This window comes from Calypte anna, unplaced genomic scaffold, assembly GCF_003957555.1.
Source record: "Calypte anna isolate BGI_N300 unplaced genomic scaffold, bCalAnn1_v1.p scaffold_27_arrow_ctg1, whole genome shotgun sequence".
Taxonomy (NCBI): domain Eukaryota; kingdom Metazoa; phylum Chordata; class Aves; order Apodiformes; family Trochilidae; genus Calypte; species Calypte anna.
The window spans coordinates 1-22,817 of record NW_022045503.1 but is presented as its reverse complement, the minus strand read 5'-3'; the positions used below and the strand labels follow the sequence as shown (position 1 = coordinate 22,817).

The 22,817-nt window shown below is 55.9% G+C and overlaps 2 protein-coding genes across 2 annotated transcripts in view; one reads left to right on the top strand and one right to left on the bottom strand.

The window, feature by feature from the left end:
* Positions 1-2,844, top strand: part of LOC103539684 (F-box/WD repeat-containing protein 7) — a 12,783-nt gene extending 9,939 nt beyond the window's left edge. Inside the window, exon 12 of the mRNA XM_030468731.1 lies at positions 2,594-2,844. Coding sequence (XP_030324591.1) covers positions 2,594-2,844 — 251 coding nt within the window. The remainder of the gene's footprint in view (positions 1-2,593) is intronic.
* Positions 2,845-4,074: 1,230 nt separating this feature from the next.
* On the bottom strand, positions 4,075-22,126 carry LOC103539609 (stromal interaction molecule 1; the record flags this gene model as incomplete). The annotated part of the gene is made up of 4 exons (XM_030468734.1): positions 4,075-4,438; positions 6,474-6,585; positions 11,972-12,086; positions 21,996-22,126. Coding segments are annotated over 4 exons (722 nt in total), but the record flags the coding sequence as incomplete, so codon positions are not given.
* Between the last annotated feature and the right edge of the window lie 691 nt (positions 22,127-22,817).

Below are 22,817 nucleotides of genomic sequence, written 5' to 3'. Positions count from 1 at the left end.
TCACCAGCCAAGGCAACCCAAGAGATCTTTCTCCTCTCCATTTTTTTCTTCCTCTTCATTTTTTTCTTCTTGTTTCTCAGCTCCACCACCAGGAACCTGGTGCTGTTCCAGCTTTTTCAACCTCTGCAGCTCACACCACGGGGGACAGGAGCCAACCCCAGGGGCCGACGGGGGGGGCCGTGGGTGGAGGTTGTTACAGCCCAAGCTCTTGGATTGTTTTTCCCTGGGTTTTATTGCCACTTAAATCACACCCCGTGTCTCTCCCCTGGCACAAGCTGTTCTCCTCCATCACTTCTGCCTTCTTCTGCTCCACTGCTCCTGCTCCACCTCACCCCTTCCCTGCCAGCACCCACCGGGCGGGCAACGGTGGAGGGAAAAAAATGTAAAACCAGAAAAACCCTACTGGTATCTTTTTTTTTTTCCTTTGGAAGGGATTGAACAGGATTATACAGGAGTTGGATCAACGTCCTCTCAGATCCACAGTGCTGGGTTCATGTTCTGAAGCCCAGAACCCCCCCAGGTCCTGGGGGCATCAGCAGAAGCCCAGAGAGCATTGAGGGAGGGGATTCTCCCCCTCTGCTCTGCTCTGCTGAGACCCCCCCTGGAGTCCTGTGTCCAGTTCTGGAGTCCCCAGCACCAGAAGGACACAGAGCTCCTGGAAGGTGTCCAGAGGAGGCACTGAAATGCTCAGAGGGCTGAGCAGCTCCCTGGGAAGCCAGGCTGAGGGATTGGGGTTGTTCAGCCTGGAGAAGAGGAGGCTCCCAGGGGAGCTCAGAGCAACCTTCCAATATCTGAAGGGGCTCCAAGAAAGCTGGGGGAGGGCTTTGGACACGGGGGGGTAGGGAGAGGAGAAGGGAAATGGGTTAAAAGTTGGAGAGAAAGGGGAGATTGAGGTTGGAGATGGGGAAGGAATTCTGGAATTGGAGGGTGGGGAGAGCCTGGAACAGGTTGAGAGAGTTGGGGGTGTTCAGTCTGGAGAAGAGAAGGTTCTGGGGAGCCCTTGGAGCATCTTCCAGTGCCTGAAGGGGCTCCAGAAAAGCTGGGGAGGGACTTGGGACAAGGGCCTGGAGGGATGGGATGAGGGGGAAGGTCTTTAAACTGGAAGAGGAGAGATTTAGGGGGTGCTGAGCCCCTGTGCCAGGCTGCCCAAGGAAGCTGTGGCTGCCCCATCCCTGGCAGTGTCTCAGCCCAGGTTGGATGGGGCTTGGAGCACCCTGGGCTGTGGGAGGGGTCCCTGCACATCCAGGGGTTGGAACTGGAGGAGCTGGAAGGTCCCTTCTCACCCAAACCAGTCTGGGATTTGATGATCCTCTGACCAGAGACCCCAAACCACCCCAAGAGGAATTCTCTGAGCTGCTGAATCCACCACTGCTTCTCCAGCAGAAAAGGTCACCAAGAACTTCCCAAACCTGCTGACTGCCATTGCCTGCTGCAATCCACCCTGTCACAATCCCTTCCTTAAGGAACCAGCCCTGGATCAACATCTTCTCAGCAGGCACTCCCCATGGAGGGGACACAACCCAGGCAGTTACCCTGAAGCCACCAACGTCACCTTCTCAGCAGCGTCACCTCTCTGCTCCAGTGGAAACTTTAATGGGGTTTTTCCTCCCCTCACCCACCTCATGTGTGGGCAGATGGCAAAAATCTCTTCACCAACCCTTCCTGACGTGGAATGACCCAGTGGGGACAGCTGACTGCTCCCTTTCATCTCCTTGGGTCATGTCCCAGTTGCCACCAGAGCCGCGTGGTGACACGGAACCAACCACATGGAACAGTTGTGAATCCACACCCCTGACCAGTCCTTTCCTTTGTCACTTTACAGTGTCCCAGAACTGCCTGAAAAGTTCCCCCTCTGGGCATGGGAGCCTCCAGCCCTTGGTGGATGAGCAGTGACCACAGCACTCACCTCCTGTGACCACCAACAAGCTTGGGGCACAGGCTCCAAAAAGCAAACTGTGCCCTAAAGGGAGGAAAAACATCTCATGGATGAACCCAGGCTTCTAATTGTCTCAGCTGACATCCCATCCAACCTTCATAATCCCAGGATCCCGGGAGGTGAGGTGGGAAGGGACCTGCAGGATCCCCTGCTCCAACCCTCCTCCCATCACTGTTGCTCTCAGCTGTCCCAGCACCCCCTCCAGCTGAGACTTCAAACCTCCCAGAGTGGGGGAATCCCCCCCTTCCCCTGGGAGACCATTCCAGGCTCTGACTGTCCTCAGGGGAACAAGTTTCCTCCTGTGTCCAGTGGGAATCTCCCCAGGAGCACCTTGTGCCCATTGCCCCTTGTCCATGGGGTCCTTGGGAACAGGGACTCTGCAGCTGCTTTGGAGCCCCATCCAAGCTCTGTTCTTGGGGACAAGGTCTCCCCTCAGCCTCCTCTGCTCCAGGATCGACAACCCCAGAGCCCTCAGCTGCTCCTTATAACTTCTCCAGCCCCTTCCCCAGCTCCATTCCCTTCTCTGGACACTCTCCCACCTCTCAATGTCCTCCTTGTCCCTGAGCACCCCAGAACTGACCCCAGGACTCGAGGTGCCTCCTCAGCAGTTCCCAGCCCAGGGGACAATCCCTGCCCTGCTCCTGCTGCCCCCCCCAGTGCTGGTCCCAGCCAGGATCTTGGTGGCCACCTTGGCCACCTGGGCACCTTCTGGCTCCTATTCAGTGCTGTCGGCAGCTCCCCAGAAGGTGAAGGTCCGTCCCATCCATGGTTCCAGCAGTGGACAGGAGCAGACACTTAATAAACCACGTAAAGAACAGAGGGAGCAGGAAGAGGACTTGGGTGGTGAACACCTCCAGCCCTCAGCAAGTGAAGTGCTGGGAGCTCCTGAGCCAGAGCTTCCACCCTGAGAGTTTTCATAAGCACCAGGCTAAGAAAAAAACCCTTCAGCTTCCTTTGAAACCTCCCTGAAAAGGGACATGAGACATCTGTGATGATCTTGAAGGTCCTTTCCAACCATGATGAAGATTCTGTGATTCCAACAAAAAGGGCAGGAGGAGCACAGCCCCTGAGGAGTCACTTCATGCAGAGCCTGCCCTGAACATCCACCTCACCTCCATGGTGCCCAGCAGGAAGGGACCCTGACCAAGGAAAGCTCCCATTCACCTCTCAGAAGCTTCTAAAGCTCTTGAGAAAGAGGTGAGTAAGAGGAAGGGAGACAGAAGTCCCTTTAATCAAGAGAAGAGCAGACATGAGCCAGAGGGGAGGGAAGGGATGCTGAAGGAGCACCTGGAGCAGCACTGAGATAAACATCAGAAGCCCTGGAGATCCTGCCAGGACACAGTCATCAGCATCAAAGGAAAGCAGTCCCTGCATCTCCTCCATCCCAAGGGCCTTCCTGTCCAGCTCTGCTGTGATCTCCCTCATCCTGGGGTGGACAATCTGCAGCCCCAGGCCCTCAGAAGCAGCTTCCTTCTGGGTGGGCAGGGAGGGTCCTCCCAGGGCTCAAACCTCCAGAAAGGAGAAGGATGAAAAGGATGGAAACCAGGTGAAGAGAGTTGGGGTTGTGATGAGAAAAGAGAAGAGAAGAGAAGAGAAGAGAAGAGAAGAGAAGAGAAGAGAAGAGAAGAGAAGAGAAGAGAAGAGAAGAGAAGAGAAGAGAAGAGAAGAGAAGAGAAGAGAAGAGAAGAGAAGAGAAGAGAAGAGAAGAGGAGAAGGACAAGAAGGAGAAGGGGAAGAGAAGAGAAGAAGGAGAAGGAGAAGGAGAAGGAGAAGGAGAAGGAGAAGGAGAAGGAGAAGGAGAAGGAGAAGGAGAAGGTTGTGGGGAGCCCTTGGAGCAGCTCCCAGTGCCTGAAGGGGCTCCAGGAAAGCTGGGGAGGGACTTTGGGCAAGGGCCTGGAGGGAGGTGACAAGGAGAGATGGTTTCAAAGTGGAAGAGGGGAGCTGGAGAGGAGCTGGGAGGGAGAAGTGAGGGTGGGGAGAGCCTGGGAGAGGTTTCCTGGAGAAGCTGTGGGTGGTGGGAATGTTGGAGTTGAGGTTGGATGGGGTTGGAGCCCCCTGGGCTGGGGAGGGGTCCCTGCCCATGGCAGGGGGGGCACTGGGGGCACTGGGTGGGCTTTAATTCCATGACTCTCTTGATTCTATGGTTTTACCCCATGGACAGAGAAGATCCCAGCTGGACTCTGGGTCCCATTAAGCCCATCAGAGGCAGGAGGCCTCTGGGCTCCAACAAATCCAGAGCCAACCTGCTCCTGGGTCAGGGACCTTCTCCCAGGGATGATTTTCCTGGCTGAGGTGGCACAGGGCAGAGTTCCCTTCTCCCAGATGACTCTGATGTCTGAGCAGACACAGACCTCTTGATGGATGGTCAGACAGTTCTGGTACTTACAGAGGGGAGGCCCAAAGAGCACGGTGTCCAAGGCCTTCAGCTGCAGCTTCTGCCTGTGGCTGCGGTCGGTCATTTTCAGGACACTTCCCATCATGGTGACATTGTTCACTGCCAGCCTGCAACCAAAACCAGAAATAGGTGTGAGCAGATCCACCTGGATCCATGGCCAACACAACAGGAGTCATGGGGAGCCTACAGGAGGAGAAATCATGAAGGTTGGGGAAGACTTGGACAAGATCTCAAAGATCAAGTCCAACCACCAACCCAACCCAACCCAACCGTGTCCTCAAGGGCCCCCTCCACACATTCTCTGAATCCCTCCAGGGATGGGGACTCCACCACAGCCCTGGGCAGCCTGGGGCAGGGCCTGACCACTCTTTCAGTGGAGAAATTGTCCCAAATATCCAACCTAAAATGAAACTGAAAATTAAATTCCATTGATCCTGCCAACCTCTTACTGGGTTTCCACCAAAAATTATTTTCTGGTATCCTGCCCACCACTAATTAATTTGTTTTTAAACCAGAGCTCCAACTGCCTTTGACACCTCACTTCACACCCCTGGGACCACACTTCACTTCTTCAAGCTTCGAACTTGAAGAGGGGAGACTGAGGTTGGAGATGGGGAAGAAAACCTTGAATTTGAGGGTGCTGAGCCCCTGTCCCAGGTTGCCCAAGGAAGCTGTGGCTGCCCCATCCCTGGCAGTGTCTCAGCCCAGGTTGGATGGGGCTTGGAGCACCCTGGGCTGTGGGAGGGGTCCCTGCACATCCAGGGGTTGGGACTGGAGGAGCTTTTGGGTCCCTTCCAACCCAAACCAGTCTGGGAAACAGCCACACAGCACCCACTGCCTCAAAAACCTCATTTTGCTCCTAATTTACTCCCCCTTCCCAACCTGGTGACATCTCTGTGTCTGTGACAAGAATCTTGACCCAAAAAGCTGCACTGAGGTCTTTCCAAACCCATCACAAGTTGAGAGCAGTGTTTGTGCTGAGGAACTGCTCTGGTGAAACACCACAGGGTGTGGACTCACACCAGTGCAGGGACACACAACCAGTAACACCTGAACTGGGAGTGTCAATGGCACCTGGGCAGTGGAGATGCTGCTGTGATGCTGAGGGGGGAGGACAATGGTGGGGAAGCTCCAGGCCTGATGAGGGCATTAGGGACATTTCCCCTGTGAGGAGAGCCTGAGGGACTTGGAGTCTTTTCAGTCTGGAGAAGACTGAGGGGGGATCCTCACAAACACTTCCAGGGGTGGGTGTCAGGAGGGGGGGACAAATCCTTCTTCTGTGACAGGACGAGAGGTGAAGGGCACAAAGCTGACCATGGGAAGGAAGTTCCAGCTCCAGATGAGGAGGAACCTCTGAACTCTGGGATCTCTCAGTGCTGACCAAGATCTCCAGGCTGGGGGTCAGCAGGATGGGGCCAGACTCTCCTCAGGGCTGCCAGGGACAGGACCAGGGCCAAGGGGCACAAACCTGACCATGGGAAGGAACTTCCAGCTCCAGATGAGGAGGAACCTCTGGACTTGGAGGCTGGCAGAGCCCTGGCACAGCCTGCCCAGAGAGGGGCTGGAGTCTCCTTCTCTGGAGACATTCCCAACCCCCCTGGACACCATCCTGTGCCCCCTGCTCTGGAATCAGCAGCTCCACAGCTCCCTTCCCAACCATGCTGTGGTTCTGTGAGAGAAACCATCACAGAGAGCACTCGAGGCCACCTCATTTCATAGGATCATAGAATGTTCAGGTTGGAAGGGAGCTCTGGGGATCCCCCAGCCCAACCCCCCTGTCCCAGCAGGATCCCCCAGGGCAGGACACACAGAACACATCCAGGGGGGTTGGAAAGGCTCCAGAGAAGGAGACTCCAGAACCTCTCTGGGCAGCCTGGGCCAGGGCTCCCTCAGCCTCACAGCCAAGAGGTTTCTCCTCCTCTGGAGCTGGAATTCCCATCTTCCAGTTTGGATTTGGACAGCAGCTCCTCCTCTCACCCACACAAACCTCACACTCACTGAAGCTCTCCCTGAAGGTGATGGCAAAGCCAACACAAGCCCAGAGGAGGAGGAGGAGGTGGCTCTGTGGACTCCGAGGATGTCAGGAGCCCCCTGGGATCTGTTTGGCTCCCTGGACCCATCCCAAGCAGGGATTGCACTGACCTGGGCATGGCGTGTCCACTCAGCTGCAGCTTGCGGAAGGTCTCCTCGTACTGGGGCAGCTCCACGTAGGTGATGAGCCACTGAACCACCTCATCCACTGTCCAGTTATAGACTGCAGGAGAGGCAGAAAGCAAGGAGAGCACCTGAGAACCTGGGGACACCAAAACCATCCCACCAGCAAAGGCAGCAGAACTTCACAGTGGAAGCAACACAAGGACACGGAGCTGCTGGAGCCAGTGCAGAGGAGGTGATGGAGGTGCTGGGAGGGCTGGAGCAGCTCTGGAGCCAGGGGGAGAGAGTTGGGGGTGTTGAGGCTGGAGAAGAGAAGGAGAAGGAGAAGAAGGAGGAGGAGGAGGAGAAGAAGGAGAAGGAGAAGGAGCAGGAGAAGGAGAAGGAGGAGGAGGAGGAGAAGGAGGAGGAGGAGGAGAAGGAGGAGGAGAAGGAGAAGGAGGAGGAGAAGGAGAAGGAGAAGGAGAAGGAGAAGGAGAAGGAGAAGGAGAAGGAGAAGGAGAAGGAGAAGGAGAAGGAGAAGGAGAAGGAGAAGGAGAAGGAGAAGGAGAAGGAGAAGGAGAAGGAGAAGGAGAAGGAGAAGGAGGAGGAGGAGGAGAAGGAGGAGGAGGAGGAGAAGGAGAAGGTTGTGGGGAGCCCGTGGAGCAGCTCCCAGTGTCTGAAGGGGCTCCAGGAAAGCTGGGGAGGGACTTTGGGCAAGGGCCTGGAGGGAGGTGACAAGGAGAGATGGTTTCAAAGTGGAAGAGGGGAGCTGGAGAGGAGCTGGGAGGGAGAAGTGAGGGTGGGGAGAGCCTGGGAGAGGTTTCCTGGAGAAGCTGTGGGTGGTGGGGATGTTGGAGTTGAGGTTGGATGGGGTTGGAGCCCCCAGGGCTGGGGAGGGGTCCCTGCCCATGGCAAGAGGTGGCACTGGATGTTCTTTAAGGTTTCTCCCAACCCAACCCAGTCTGGGGTTCTGTGATTAAAGAAGAAGGAATCCCCCTGGGCTACTCCAGACAACCCCACAGCTCCTCTTTGCTTTGGTTAATCTTTTTTTCTGAGGTTTGTTCTACACCTGAGGGGCTGCTCCAGATTTCCCTTCACCAGACCCCACCACAGCAAACACAACCCAGGGGCAGCCTCATGACCACAAGGCTGGGATCCACTCTGCTTCCAGCTCATGAGAAGAAGAAGAAGAACAAAAAACCCCACGTAATGAGGCCATCAGATGAAGGAGCTGCCTGAGGAGCAGGCCCAGGTGAGGCTTCTCCTGCACATTTCTCACAATGTCACCAGAGGAGCCCCAGAGAGGCAACACCCAAAGTGCTGGCAGTAGGGAAGTGATATTGTTGAGGTCTCCATCACCCAAAGACTTTTCCTCCTCACCACCTCCCCAAACCTGAACCATGGAACTCCAGTAAATATTCCTGCTGGCTCTGAGGACCTCACCCCCTCCTCCAGACCCATCCACCCCCAAACCAGCACAGGTGGTGGAAAGAAGAAAACCACTGTCAGCTCGTTGAGTAAGAGATCTCTGGGAACAGGAGGAGGAGGTGACACAGCCCAAGTCACCCAGGGTGAACATTTCTCCCCAGCTCCCTCACTGCTGGGTTTGGGGATGAGTTTTTGGGAGCTCCAGAGTCCTCTGCTGATGGCACAAAGCAGGAGAGGAGTCTGAGACAGCAGAAATCTGGGATGCTCCCAACCAGATCTGGGGAGGCTGCAGAGCTGGGCAAAGGGGAACCTCATGAAGTTCAATAAGTGTAGGATCAAAATCATGGAATGTCTGGGAGTGGCTCAGCTGTAGAGTCCTGCACCTGGGGAGGAATAACCCCAAGCAGCAGGACAGGTGAGGGACATCCTGCTGGAGAGCAGCTCCATGGAGAAAGCCCTTGGAGTCCCAGTGGAGAGGAACTTCCCCAGGGCTCAGCAATGTGTCCTGGTGGCCAAGAGGCCAATGGGGTCCTGGGGGCATCAGGAAAAGTGTGTCCAGCAGCTCCAGGGAGGTTCTGCTCCCCCTCTGCTCTGCTCTGCTCTGCTGTGCCCTGGGGAGAGCACCCCTGGAATCCTGGCTCCAGTTTGGGGCTCCCCAGTTGAGGAGAGACTGGGATCTACTGGAGAGAGGCCAAGGGAGAGCTGGGAGGTGCTGAAGGGACTTGAGCATCTCTGCTGGGAAGAAAGAGTGAGAGCCCTGGGGCTGTTGAGGCTGGAGAAGAGAAGGCTGAGAGGGGATGTGCTGAATGTCCATCAATAGCTGAGGGCTGGGGGGCAAGAGGAAGGGGACAATCTCTGTTCAGGGGTGCCCAGGAACAGGACAAGGAAGAATGGGGTGGAGCTGGAAGATGGGAAGTTCCAGCTCCAGAGGAGGAGAAACTTCTTGGCTGTGAGGCTGAGGGAGCCCTGGCCCAGGCTGCCCAGAGAGGTTCTGGAGTCTCCTTCTCTGGAGCCTTTCCAACCCCCCTGGATGTGTTCTGTGTGTCCTGCCCTGGGGGATCCTGCTGGGGCAGGGGGGTTGGGCTGGGGGATCTCCAGAGCTCCCTTCCAACCCCTAACATTTAATGATTCTATGATACCAACCATCAGGTTGCCCAGAGAGGTGGGAGATGCCCCGTCCCTGGAACCATTCCAGGCCAGGCTGGACAGGGATCTGAGCAATCTCATCTAGTTGAAAATGTCCCTGCTCACAGCAGGGAGGTTGGAGGAGATGATCTTTAAAGGTCTTTTCCCACCCAAAGCATCCTGTGATGAGCCCAGGGTGTTGTGCTGGAAATCAGACACTGCTGATGGTCACCACCTCTCATGCTTCCAGCCCAGCATCCTTTGGTCCCTCTCCTACATGTCCTTCCCAACAGCTAAATGGAGAAAAAAAAGCCCATTTAGTGCTGTCCCAGGGGCTGCTGAGTTCAGAGCCACGCAGCCAACTTCTTAAAGGTCAACCATGAGTTGTCCAGCAAGTATGAGAAACATCTTCCAGCTTTAAACACTGGGAAGATGACAGAGAGGACAGAGTGAGGGCCAAGCACCAAGCAGAGGAGAGCAAGGCTGGAAAGGAAGGGAAGTCTCATCTCCACATCAGCTTCAACTGGTGCTGAGCCCCTGTCCCAGGCTGCCCAGGGAAGCTGTGGCTGCCCCATCCCTGGCAGTGTCTCAGCCCAGGTTGGATGGGGCTTGGAGCACCCTGGGCTGTGGGAGGGGTCCCTGCACATCCAGGGGTTGGAACTGGAGGAGCTTTGAGGTCCCTTCCCACCCAAACCAGTCTGGGATTCCATGATCTGCCACTTGGGTGGTGTTGGCAGAGCCATTGCTTCATGAGGGCTTCACCTCCCAAACCCAGCACCTCAGAACATCTCAGCCTTGATGTTTGGAGTAATTAAGGTCCAGAAGGAGCTTTGTAGCTTACCACAGAATCATGGACTGCTTTGGTTTGAAAAAGAGCTTAAAAATGATCCCAGTTCCACCCACTTCCACGAGCAGGGACACCTCCCAGGTTGCTGGAAGCCCAGGAGGAACAGAGAGAGGGTGGGAAAAGGACTGGGCTGGGAAGTGGAGGTTCTGCCACAGGAGCTGAAGCTGAGAGGTGTCAGATCCCAGCAGGGAGAGAGCAAAAGCAGAGCAAGCAAGGAAGGGACCTGGGGAGTATCATGAGATGTTCTCCTCCACCCCTTAATGATTTTTCTCCTCTTTCCCATCTGACATGAAAATAAACTTGAGGCAAAGCCATCTGCAAACAGCCAACCAGGAGAAGAAACACTTCCTGCAGGAGGGACACGGGAGACAAAGCAGCTCCTTGGCACCAGCTCAAGTGGTTTGGTTGAGAACTTCCAGCACGTGGCTGCCCAACTGAGAAGTCTGAGCCTGGAACACAGCTCCAGGATGACACAGAGAAGCTCTGTGTTTCCAAACACCATCCCTCAGTGGGACATCCCTGATCCTGGAGGGATGGCAGGAGGGGGGAAGGGTTTCCAGCTGCAAGAGGGGAGATGGAGAGGAGCTGGGAGGGAGAAGTGAGGGTTGGGAGAGCCTGGGAGAGGTTTCCTGGAGAAGCTGTGGCTGCTATCCCATCCTAAGGGGGACATTCCTAATCCTCCTGGGATGGTGAGGGATGAACTAGGAAAAAATTCTTTATTGAAAGAGTGGTTGAGCATTGGAAGAGGATGCCCAGGGAGGTGGTGGAGTCCCCATCCCTAGAAGGGCTCAAAAATGTGCAGCTGTGGCACTTGGGGACATGGTTGTGATGTCAGTGTGGTGGGGTTGGGTGGAGGGTTGGACTGGGTGATGTTACAGCTCTTCTCCAACCTTCATGATTCCATGGAACATTTCTTACAGCTCTGTCACAGAATCATCGTGGTTGGAAAGGGCCCTCAGGATCATGGAGTCCAACCATGATTTAGTAATCATCTCCTGGGGCTGAGCCCACTCTACCCATTCTTTTACCACCTCCAGGGATGGTGACTCCAGCACCTCCCTGGGAAGCATGGGAGGAGCAACCCCAAATGCCTCAGACACCCAAATCTACATCTGGAGGCACCAATGTCCATCTCTACACCCCCCTCGTGTTCATGGCACTGATGTTTTTTCTGACTGGGGCTACTGGTCTGAAGTCAAAACTCCATCCTGGCACGAAGCTCCAGATTTGAAAATAAAAACTTTAACTAGAAAGATTCCACAAATTCCAGACTGCTTTGGCTGGGAAGGGACCCTCAAGATCACCCAGTGCCACCCCTGCCATGGGCAGGGACCCCTCCCCAGCCCAGGGGGCTCCAACCCCATCCAACCTCAACTCCAACATCCCCACCACCCACAGCTTCTCCAGGAAACCTCTCCCAGGCTCTCCCCACCCTCACTTCTCCCTCCCAGCTCCTCTCCAGCTCCCCTCTTCCACTTGGAAACCATCTCTCCTTGTCACCTCCCTCCAGGCCCTTGCCCAAAGTCCCTCCCCAGCTTTCCTGGAGCCCCTTCAGACACTGGGAGCTGCTCCAAGGGCTCCCCACAACCTTCTCCTTCTCTTCTCCAGCCTCAACACCCCCAACTCTCTCCCCCTGGCTCCAGAGCTGCTCCAGCCCTCCCAGCACCTCCATCACCTCCTCTGCACTGGCTCCAACAGCTCCGTGTCCTCCTGCTGCTGGGGACCCCAGACCTGGACACAGCTTTACCCCAGGGGGGGACAATCCCCTCCCTGGCCCTGATGGGGACACAGCCCAGGACAGGGGTGGTTTTGATGGCTCATGCTGAGCTTCTCCTCAGCCAACACCCCCAAGTCCTTGGCTGAAGATTGGGAAGAAGGAGAACTCAGTTTTTGTGATCTCTCAGAAAAGGAATTCCCAAGTTCTGAGCAGGGGAAGAGCAGGAGTGACACTGAGCTGACCCAGGCAGAACCCACACGTTCCTCCTGGGAGGTACAGATGCTCCTGCCAGGGTCAGATGAAACTCAAAGTGTTCCTCACTTTTATAGCACAGGGGAAAGGAGCCCAGCAGGTGCTTTCATTTTCCACTTTTGTCTTTTTTTCTTTTACCTTCAGATGTCTTCCAGGCCTTCCAGAGATCCTCCACACTGATGAGCTTGTCTTCTCCATGGAAGGTGCTGTGCTTGACTGTTGGGTCATGATAATTCAAGTCCTCCCTCAAGAACTAGGAGAAGAATAAACAAGAGGATTATTCTCTGAGTCATCTCTTGGGGAGAAAAGAACCTTTTCCAAAAAATAAGACATCTTTCACCTTTCCTCCTTGCCATCACACCCCCAGGTTGTCACAGAGCATCAGCCTGAGATGGAGCAGCTCAGGGTTTTGATTTAAATGGCATCAACTCCCTCCTTCAGAGCACCCAGACTGGTTTGGGTGGGAAGGGACCCAAAAGCTCCTCCAGTCCCAACCCCTGGATGTGCAGGGACCCCTCCCACAGCCCAGGGTGCTCCAAGCCCCATCCAACCTGGGCTGAGACACTGCCAGGGATGGGGCAGTTGCAGAATCATGGAATGGGTTGGGTGGGAAGGGACCTTCAGGATCATTGAATTCAGGGACCTTCAGGATCATAATTAATTGCTTCCTTGGGCACCCTGGGACAGGGTCTACAGCAGATGGTGTTGTCCCCAAGAGGGGCTCTGTCTGTCCCCTGGTGTGCCAGGAGCTGTGCCACACACAGCACTGGGATATTTGCCCATGCAGGGCCTTGGAAATGGGAGATCTTGGAGGTCCCTTCCAACCCAACCCATTCCATGATTCCATGACTATCCAGTTCTGCTCAGAAAACAACAGTGTGCTATTCCCCAGTGCAAACTCATCTTCCTGAAGCACAACTGCTGCTTTTGTACCCCAAAATGTCAAAAATAACTTTGTAGAAGAGAATCCCAGACTGGTTTGGGTTGGAAGGGACCCAAAAGCTCCTCCAGTTCCACCCCCTGGATGTGCAGGGACCCCTCCCACAGCCCAGGTTGCTCCAAGCCCCATCCAGCCTGGGCTGAGACACTGCCAGGGATGGGGCAGCCACAGCTTCCTTGGGCAGCCTGGAACCAAACAATTTCTCCCTCCCATCTCCTCTCCATCTCCCCTCTTGCAGCTGGAAACCATTTCTGTGCCAGGAGAGCAGGAGGAGCAGAAGGATTTTTGGTGGAAGTAGTGGGCAGGGGCTGGGGAAGCCCAAGGGAATGGTTTCATGTCTGGAGAGATGATTCTGCCTGAGGAGAAGCTGTGGCTCCAAAGCTCAGAGCCAGAAATGAGCTGGAAAAAAAGGGGAATCCAGGGAAAAGGCAGCAAAACCTTGAAACTGGGAGTAGAGAGAAAGGAATCACCTAGAGGTAAGGTCAGGTTTGGAGGAGATGCTGAAATGGATGAGAGCAACTGAGCTGCTCTCCTGAGAACCCTCTGGAGAACCAGGTCCAGGTCTGGGGTCCCCAGCAGCAGCAGGACACAGAGCTGAGGGACCACATCCAGAGGAGGTGATGGAGGTGCTGGGAGGGCTGGAGCAGCTCTGGAGCCAGGGGGAGAGAGTTGGGGGTGTTGAGGCTGGAGAAGAGAAGGAGAAGGTTGTGGGGAGCCCTTGGAGCAGCTCCCAGTGTCTGAAGGGGCTCCAGGAAAGCTGGGGAGGGACTTTGGGCAAGGGCCTGGAGGGAGGTGACAAGGAGAGATGGTTTCAAAGTGGAAGAGGGGAGCTGGAGAGGAGCTGGGAGGGAGAAGTGAGGGTGGGGAGAGCCTGGGAGAGGTTTCCTGGAGAAGCTGTGGGTGGTGGGGATGTTGGAGTTGAGGTTGGATGGGGTTGGAGCCCCCTGGGCTGGGGGAGGGGTCCCTGGGGGCACTGGGTGAGCTTTAAGGTCCTTTCCCAGCCAAACCAGTCTGGGATGTGCTGGTTCCATGAAGATATTTCAGTTTGCAGCCTAGGTCCATGACACAAACCCCAGGTGACGTGGTTGTTGTCCCCCCAGCTCATTAACTCGTGACCCAGTGGGAAGGTGGCAATGTCACCCAGCCCTGAGCCCCAGGGGTGGCTGCCAGGTCCCACGGGCCCCGAGCCATCAGCTGCTCCTGGGTATATTTAGCTCAGGGGAAGCAGAGAAAGGAAAAGTGATCTCCTGCAGCTTGCCCTGCACCATCACCACAACAAAACCCCCCCAAGGACTCTGGGGTGGGGAGGATGTGGCCACCAAGGAGCCAGGATGGGGCCAGGGACCTCCTCCAACAAGTTGGTCCTGCATGGGGAAGCCTGGGCAGCTCAGGGAAAGCTCCAGAACAGCTTTGTCCTCAAGGGAAGAGACCAAAAAAGAGAAGAATGAAACTAAAATGAGTTGGTGAAACCCTGCCCAGCACCCCCTGCTTCTGCTGGGGCCATCAGGCACCTCCTGCTTCTGACCAGAGCTGGGAACCAAGAGATGATTGCAGGTGGCTGCTGCCCTGCCAGCTCCACGGGTGGGAGTGTGGATCTGCTGGAGGGTGGGAAGGCTCTGCAGAGGGTTCTGGAGAGGATGGACCCATGGATGGGGGGTCTGCAGAGGGTTCTGGACAGGATGGACCCATGGATGGGGGGGTCTGCAGAGGGTTCTGGACAGGATGGACCCATGGATGGGGGGTCTGCACAGGGTTCTGGAGAGGATGGACCCATGGGGTAAGGTTCTGCAGAGGGTTCTGGACAGATTGGATCCATGGGGTGAGGGTCTGGAGAAGGCTGGAAGGGCTGAAGATGGAGAAGGAGCTGGAGAGGAAGGAGGAGGTTGTGGAGAACAGGAATAAAGGTCTGGAGAAGATGGAGAAGGTTGTGGAGAAGTTGTGAGGAGCATCTGAGGGCCCTGTGGGTGCTGATCCTGGAGCAGAGGAGGCTGAGGGGAGACCTTGTGGCTCTCTGCAACCCCCTGAGAGGAGGTTGGAGCCAGGGGGGGTCGGGCTCTGCTCCCAAGGAACAAGGGATGGGACAAGAGGAACTTTGGGCACAACTCAAGTTGTGCCAGGGGAGGTTTAGGTTGGAGCTGGGGAAGAATTTCTGCCTGGAAAGGGTTGTCAGGGCCTGGCCCAGGCTGCCCAGGGCAGGGCTGGAGTCCCCATCATCCCTGGAGGGGTTTCAGAGCAACCCCTGGGGATGTGGGGATGAGGGACATGGGACAGTGGGGATGGGGTCATGGATGGATTGGATGATCTCAAAGGGCTTTCCCAACCCAAACAACTCCAGGATTCTCCATCTTGTACCATATCAGCTGCTGCTGATCACATTTGCTCACCCACCCCTGGTGCCAACCAGCACAAACCATTGGGAAATCCATGTCACATCCGTGTCCCCCACACCAGGAGGACTCAGGGTGTTCAGAACATCAGGCACTGGAACTCCCCCACCAGACATTGACCTCCTCACAAAGCAGCACTTCACAGAGTGAGGATTCTTCTGATCCCATCCCTGGAGACCTCCAAAGCCCAGAGTCCTGGGCACTTGGCTCTGCCTGGGCAAGGGTTGGGTCAGACAAGCTCCAGAGGTCCCATCAGGATCAGACCCAGAGGTACAGGTCACATCCAGGGACACCTCCAGAGGTCCCACCCAGGACCACTTCCAGGTGTACTCCCCAGGACCACTTCCAGAGCCTATCCCAGAACCATCTCCAGAGGTTCCACTGCAAACCACCTCATGGGGTCCCACTCAGGACCATCTCCAGAAGTCCTACCCAGACCAATTCCAGAGGTCTACAGCAGGATCACTTCCAGAGCCTATCCCAGAACCATCTCCAGAGGTCCACCCTCACCACTTCTAGAGGTCCCACTCAGGACCACCTCCTGAGTCCTACCAAACCAGTTGGGTCCTACCCAAACCAGTTCCAGATGTCTACAGAAGGACAAATCCAGTGGTCCACCTCAAACCATCTTCAGAAATCCCACCCTGAGCACCTCCAGAGACCCTGGCAGACCTCCCCAAAGCAGAGGTGTGCACCCCCTCCAGAGAATAATTGATTTGGGAACCATTTGGGGATTAAAAAAAAAACCATTAAACACCAGGACCAAGGTTGTTGGTTCCCATTCTCCATCTCCCAAGGCCCATGACCAGAATGTGTCTCCCCAGTCTGCCAGGGCTGAGGACTGGGGAGCTGCAGGGGCCAACTGGTGATGACAACCCAGTTGGAACCCATGGTGGTTGGAACCATGGCCAAAACCAAGAGGTTCCATCAACAGGGACCTTCTGGAGCTTTTTCTGTCGTGGTTTTCATCTGCAGAACCTCCCACCTCCTCACTTGACTTTTTGGATTTCCCCCTTGAGCCCTGGAATCCCCCCCACACCCCTGGATCTCTGCTCATCACCCCTCCTGAAGACCACCAAGCACATGGGCAAGGGGTGACCACGTGCCCTGATTCACTGCAAAGGGACCCAAACCAACCCAGGGAGCTCAGAGCTCCTCGGGCACCTCATCCCTCATCACCACCTCCAACAGCTCAGCAGGGCAGGGCTGGAGTCCCCATCATCCCTTGTCCTGGTTGGGTTCCAGAGCCTGGAGATGTGGGGATGAGGGACACGGGGCAGTGGTGGCCTTGGTAGAGCTGGGTTCATGGTTGGGTTGGATGATCTTGAAGGTCTTTCCCAACCAGAATGATTTTGTGGTGGAGTCCCCATCATCCCTGGAGGGGTTTCAGAGCCTGGGGATGTGGGGATGAGGGTCAGGGGTTGGTGAGCTTGGCAGGAGCCATGGTTGGACTGGGTGATCTGAAAGGTCTTTTCCAACCTCAACATCTCCATGATTTGAGGACTTCTTTTTTTCCCCAGCTACCAAGTTTCAGTAAAGCTGCAGAAAACCTTGGTCTTCAAGCCCTCTGAGGTGGCTTCAGGTGGTGGGAGCAGAGGTTGAGAGGAGCCAGGAACTGCCACACCACAAACCTTCTTCCCTTCAGAAACCAGGCTAACAGTGTCCAAGAGACCCATCAGCCTCTCCCTACCTCGCCGGAGTTGCCCCTAAACAGCTGGAGCTGCCTTGGAGGAAGTGTGAGGAGCAGAAATAGATCACTAATTAGAAGAAGATTTCCCCAAGAGGACCGAGTGCTTTCGTCTGAATCCAGGTCACTGATGTCACCTGAAAACTTCATCACCTTCCCCAGTGGAAAAAAGGCAGCGAGGATTTAAAGGGCAGCAGAAAGGTGGTGGGCAACCAGAACCTATAACCCAAACCCCATGTACCCCAAACTTCCCACCCTCTGATGAGAAAGGGCCATGAAAAACCCCTGCAAATACAAATACAGAAGTTCCTGACCAAGAAAGGATGGGATGGAGGAGCTGCTCTCCTGCAGCTGAGCACCTCCTGAGCTGGGACCCTGCCACACAGAGCACATCCCCCCAAAGTGATGGCTGAGGGACCACCCACAGCCTCTAAATCCATGGGGTGAGGGTCTAAAGAGGGTTCTGGATGGGCTGGATCCATGGGGGGAGGTTCTGCAGAGGGTTCTGTTCATGTTGGGTCCATGGGGTGAGGCCAAGTGCCAGGTCCATCCCTTGGGTCACCCCAAGGCCAGGCTTGGGGCAGAGCAGATGGAAAGTGCCCGGGGGAAAAGGCCCTGGGGGGGTTGGGTGACACCCAGGACATGAGCTCAGGGGGTGCCCAGGTGGCCAAGGTGGCCACCAAGATCCTGGCTGGGACCAGCACTGGGGGGGGCAGCAGGAGCAGGGCAGGGATTGTCCCCTGGGCTGGGAATTGCGGAGGAGGCACCTCGAGTCCTGGGGTCAGTTCTGGGGTGCTCAGGGACAAGGAGGAGATTGAGGGGTGGGAGAGTGTCCAGAGAAGGGAATGGAGCTGGGGAAGGGGCTGGAGAGCATGGAAAAGGGACTGGGGAGCATGGAGAAGGTTTGGAGAGCATGGAGAAGGTTCTGGAGCACAAGGAGGTCTGGGGAGCAAGGAGGAGGAGCTGGAGAAGATGGAGAAGGAGCTGGAGAGGAAGGAGGAGGTTGTGGAGAACAGGAATAAAGGTCTGGAGAAGATGGAGAAGGTTGTGGAGAAGTTGTGAGGAGCATCTGAGGGCCCTGTGGGTGCTGATCCTGGAGCAGAGGAGGCTGAGGGGAGACCTTGTGGCTCTCTGCAACCCCCTGAGAGGAGGTTGGAGCCAGGGGGGGTCGGGCTCTGCTCCCAAGGAACAAGGGATGGGACAAGAGGAACTTTGGGCACAACTCAAGTGGTGCCAGGGGAGGTTTAGGTTGGAGCTGGGGAAGAATTTCTGCCTGGAAAGGGTTGTCAGGGCCTGGCCCAGGCTGCCCAGGGCAGGGCTGGAGTCCCCATCATCCCTGGAGGGGTTTCAGAGAAGGCCCTGGGGATGTGGGGATGAGGGACATGGGACAGTGGGGATGGGGGCAGGGTTGGACTTGGATGATCCCAAAGGGCTTTCCCAACCCAAACTGACTCCATGCTCCTCCAGTCACACTCCTCAGCTTTACCTCTGCTGAGCTCAAACCTTTTATTGAAGCTGCATTCAGTTTTAAACTTGCAACCAAGGCTTTGAAGCCTCTGGAGAAGGCATCCCAGGCATTTCCCTTGGTGAGCCAGCAGGAGCACTTGGCTTCTCTTCTTTCAAGGTTATCATCAGCTCCAACCCTCCCGTGCACCCCGGAGTTGTGGTTTAGCTCCCTGGTGTGGTGGTGGGACAGCTGCCCAGGAGATTATTCCAAAGAATGTCAAAGGCTCCAATTTAAACCCCACAGAGCTCTGGGCTTGGATCTGAGCTCACTGCTCCTCCCACCCCAGCACTGTGTGGAGACAATGACCCAGCACAGAGTCATGGAGAGTCCCACACACTCCCTGACTGGGTTGGGAGAAACCTTAAAGAACATCCAGTGCCACCCCTGCCATGGGCAGGGACCCCAACCCCATCCAACCTCAACTCCAACATCCCCACCACCCACAGCTTCTCCAGGAAACCTCTCCCAGGCTCTCCCCACCCTCACTTCTCCCTCCCAGCTCCTCTCCAGCTCCCCTCTTCCACTTGGAAACCATCTCTCCTTGTCACCTCCCTCCAGGCCCTTGCCCAAAGTCCCTCCCCAGCTTTCCTGGAGCCCCTTCAGACACTGGGAGCTGCTCCAAGGGCTCCCCACAACCTTCTCTTTTCTCCTCTTTCCTCTTTCCTCTTTTCTCCTCTCCTCTCCTCTCCTCTCCTCTCCTCTCCTATCCTCTCCTCTCCTCTCCTCTCCTCCCCTCTCCTCTTCTCCAGTTCTGGATTCCCAAAGACTTTCACCACCCCAGGAACTGGAGGGTCCTTGTGCTGGATGGATTTGTCCCATCAGCTCAACTGCTCTGACAGTTTGGGTGGGAGATGGGACCTCCTTGGATGGTTCCTTCTGTAGCTGAGAAGCAGGAATAAAGGAGCCAGGAGATGGGCTCAGGATGGAGTGGTTGGGCAGACCCTGGAGGACAGATCCAAATGAGGGACACAAGAGAGCCCTTCTGGTCCAGGAGCAGCAGGTGAGCATTTTGTAAAGTCCCAACCACCCAGAGATGTTCATCAGGTTCTCCCAGGAGCTGCACAGAGCCCACACCAACACCAACACCTCCAGAGAGGAAAGGTCTCAGGTCTGGAGATCACGTTCAGCAGAACCTTCCAACCCCAATGACCTCCCCCATCCAGGAGCAGGCTGGGTCCTGGCACAGCAACCCCAGGAGCTCCAGGCTTGATTCCTTCCAGGGCCAAGAATTCAGCCCATTCAACAACCCCTGTCCATGGCACAGACTCAGATGGAGGACACGGAGCTGGCACCAGAGCCACAGCTCCAACCTTCACAGAATTCCTGAAGCTCTGGAGCCATCCCTCAACCCCCGAGGCCATCAGGATGGACAGGATGGACAGGACAGGACAGGATGGACAGGACAGGATGGACAGGACAGGATGGACAAGATGGACAGGACAGGACAGGATGGACAGGACAGGATGGACAGGATGGACAGGACAGGATGGACAGGACAGGACAGGATGGACAGGACAGGATGGACAGGACAGGATGGACAGGATGGACAGGACAGGACAGGATGGACAGGAGAGGATGGATATCCCTGCACAGGCAGGGGACTCCCAGGGGATGGAGGGATTGGGAGAATTGCAGCTCCCAAGGGCAGCCCTGGCCTAGGAGGGAGCATCCAGAGGAGCCTGGGCAGCAGAGCCAGAGAGGGGATTCTCCCTCCTCTGCTCTGCTCTCAGCAGACCCCACCTCCAATCCTGCCTCCAGCTCTGGGGTCCCCACCAGAAGAAGGAGAGAGATCTGTTGGGACGAGTCCAGAGGAGGCCACAAAGATGATCCAGGGGCTGGATGGAGCAGCTCTGCTCCTAGGAGAGGCTGAGGGAGCTGGGACTGGGCAGCCTGGAGAAGACAAGACAAGACAAGACAAGACAAGACAAGACTCTGGGGAGCTTAGAGCTGCCCCCCAGTCCCTGAAGGAACCTCCAGGAAGGCTGCAGAGGGACTTTTCAGAAGAGTGTCCAGCCACAGGACAAGGGGAAATGGTTTTCAGCTGAAGGAGAAGAGGTTCAGCCTGGAGCTGAGGAAGAAGTTCTTCAGGAGGAGGGTGGGGAGACCCTGGGAGAGGTTTCCTGGAGAAGCTGTGGCTGCCCCCTCCCTGGAGGTGTTCAAGGCCAGGTTGGATGGGCTTGGAGCAACCTGGGCTGGATGAGAGGTGTCCCTGGGCATGGCAGGGGGGTTGGAGGAGAGGAGCTCTCAGCTCCCTGACCACCCAAACACCTCGATGAGTCTGTGATGTTATCAGCTGAAACCTTCAAGGCCAAGACAACAAAGATTTGTTCCCCTTTTTCCAGCAGCACAAAAACATTCATGGGAATTCTGTCCCAGAATTATCAGAGTTGGAAGGGGCCTCCAGAGATCATCCCATCCTGTTCCATCTGGGGTGGTGGAAGAAGATGAGGAACAGCAGAAGGTGGAGGACACCCCAGGCAGTGGCTTTGCTCAGCAGAGACTCAGAGGCTCCATCACAGTCAGATTTGTTTCCCAGCCCCACAATTTAAAAAAGAAAGGAATGAAATGATAAATCCAGAGGTCAAGAGATCTTCTGATTACCCAGTGATCAGCCATCAACTGATGATGCTTTGCCTGGAGAAAAATAAGTGGCTGGAACCCCCCCAGGACAGAAGAAAAGGCACCCAGATGGAAGAGCAGGGCACAGAAATGGCCTGTTTGGATCAGAACCTTGGCTCCAGGTGGGACATTGCTTCTCTGCCAGATGAGATCAGGATGGAGTCTGAACATCTCCATTGCACAGAACCTGTAACCTGGGATTCTACAATCACAGAATGACAGGACGAGAGGTGAAGGGCACAAACCTGACCATGGGAAGGAACTTCCAGCTCCAGATGAGGAGGAACCTCTGGACTTGGAGGCTGGCAGAGCCCTGGCACAGCCTGCCCAGAGAGGGGCTGGAGTCTCCTTCTCTGGAGACATTCCCAACCCCCCTGGACACCATCCTGTGCCCCCTGCTCTGGAATCAGCAGCTCCACAGCTCCCTTCCCAACCATGCTGTGATTCTGTGAGAGAAACCATCACAGAGAGCACTCGAGGCCACCTCATTTCATAGAAACACAGAATGTTCAGGTTGGAAGGGAGCTCTGGGGATCCCCCAGCCCAACCCCCCTGTCCCAGCAGGATCCCCCAGGGCAGGACACACAGAACACATCCAGGGGGGTTGGAAAGGCTCCAGAGAAGGAGACTCCAGAACCTCTCTGGGCAGCCTGGGCCAGGGCTCCCTCAGCCTCACAGCCAAGAAGTTTCTCCTCCTCTGGAGCTGGAACTTCCCATCTTCCAGCTCCACCCCATTCTTCCTTGTCCTGTTCCTGGGCACCCCTGAACAGAGATTGTCCCCTCAGCCCTCAGCTACTGATGGACATTCAGATATTCACAGGATTTCAGGGGCTGGGAGGGATGAACCCCCTGCCAGAGCAGCACCAAAACCGGGGCAGTTCACTCAGAAATGCATCCACGTGGGGCTTGAAAATCTCCAGGGATGGAGACTCCAGCACCTCCCTGGGCTGCCTGTGAGAGCAGAGCCCTGTCCTGGGTCAGAGCAGTGAGGAGGGGGAGACTCCAGGCCCCCCAGCACCCACCTCATCACTCTCCTCCACGTCCACGTTGCCGTTGGCGTCGTCGTCCATCTGCTTGTGGATGTTGCGGACGGCCTCGAAGCTGAGCTGCTCCTCCTCATCCTGGCACAGAGCTTTGTCAATGCGGCAGAACTCTGCTGGGGCAAGAGAAAAACACCCCTCTGAGGATGGCTGGAAAGTATCCCCATCCTCTCATCTCACCAAGCTTCTCTCCTCCTGCCAGAGGAGCCAGGGGAGAAGCTCTGGAGCCTGGGGGAGTTCAGCCTGGAGAAGGAGGAGAAGGAGAAGAGAAGGAGAAGGAGAAGGAGAAGGAGAAGGAGAAGGAGAAGGAGAAGGAGAAGGAGAAGGAGAAGGAGAAGGAGAAGGAGAAGGAGAAGGAGAAGGAGAAGGAGAAGGAGAAGGAGAAGGAGAAGGAGAAGGAGAAGGAGAAGGAGAAGGAGAAGGAGAAGGAGAAGGAGAAGGAGAAGGAGAAGGAGAAGGAGAAGGAGAAGGAGAAGGAGAAGAAGGAGAAGGAGAAGGAGAAGGAGAAGGAGAAGGAGAAGGAGAAGGAGAAGGAGAAGGAGAAGGAGAAGGAGAAGGAGAAGGTTGTGGGGAGCCCTTGGAGCAGCTCCCAGTGTCTGAAGGGGCTCCAGGAAAGCTGGGGAGGGACTTTGGGCAAGGGCCTGGAGGGAGGTGACAAGGAGAGATGGTTTCAAAGTGGAAGAGGGGAGCTGGAGAGGAGCTGGGAGGGAGAAGTGAGGGTGGGGAGAGCCTGGGAGAGGTTTCCTGGAGAAGCTGTGGGTGGTGGGGATGTTGGAGTTGAGGTTGGATGGGGTTGGAGCCCCC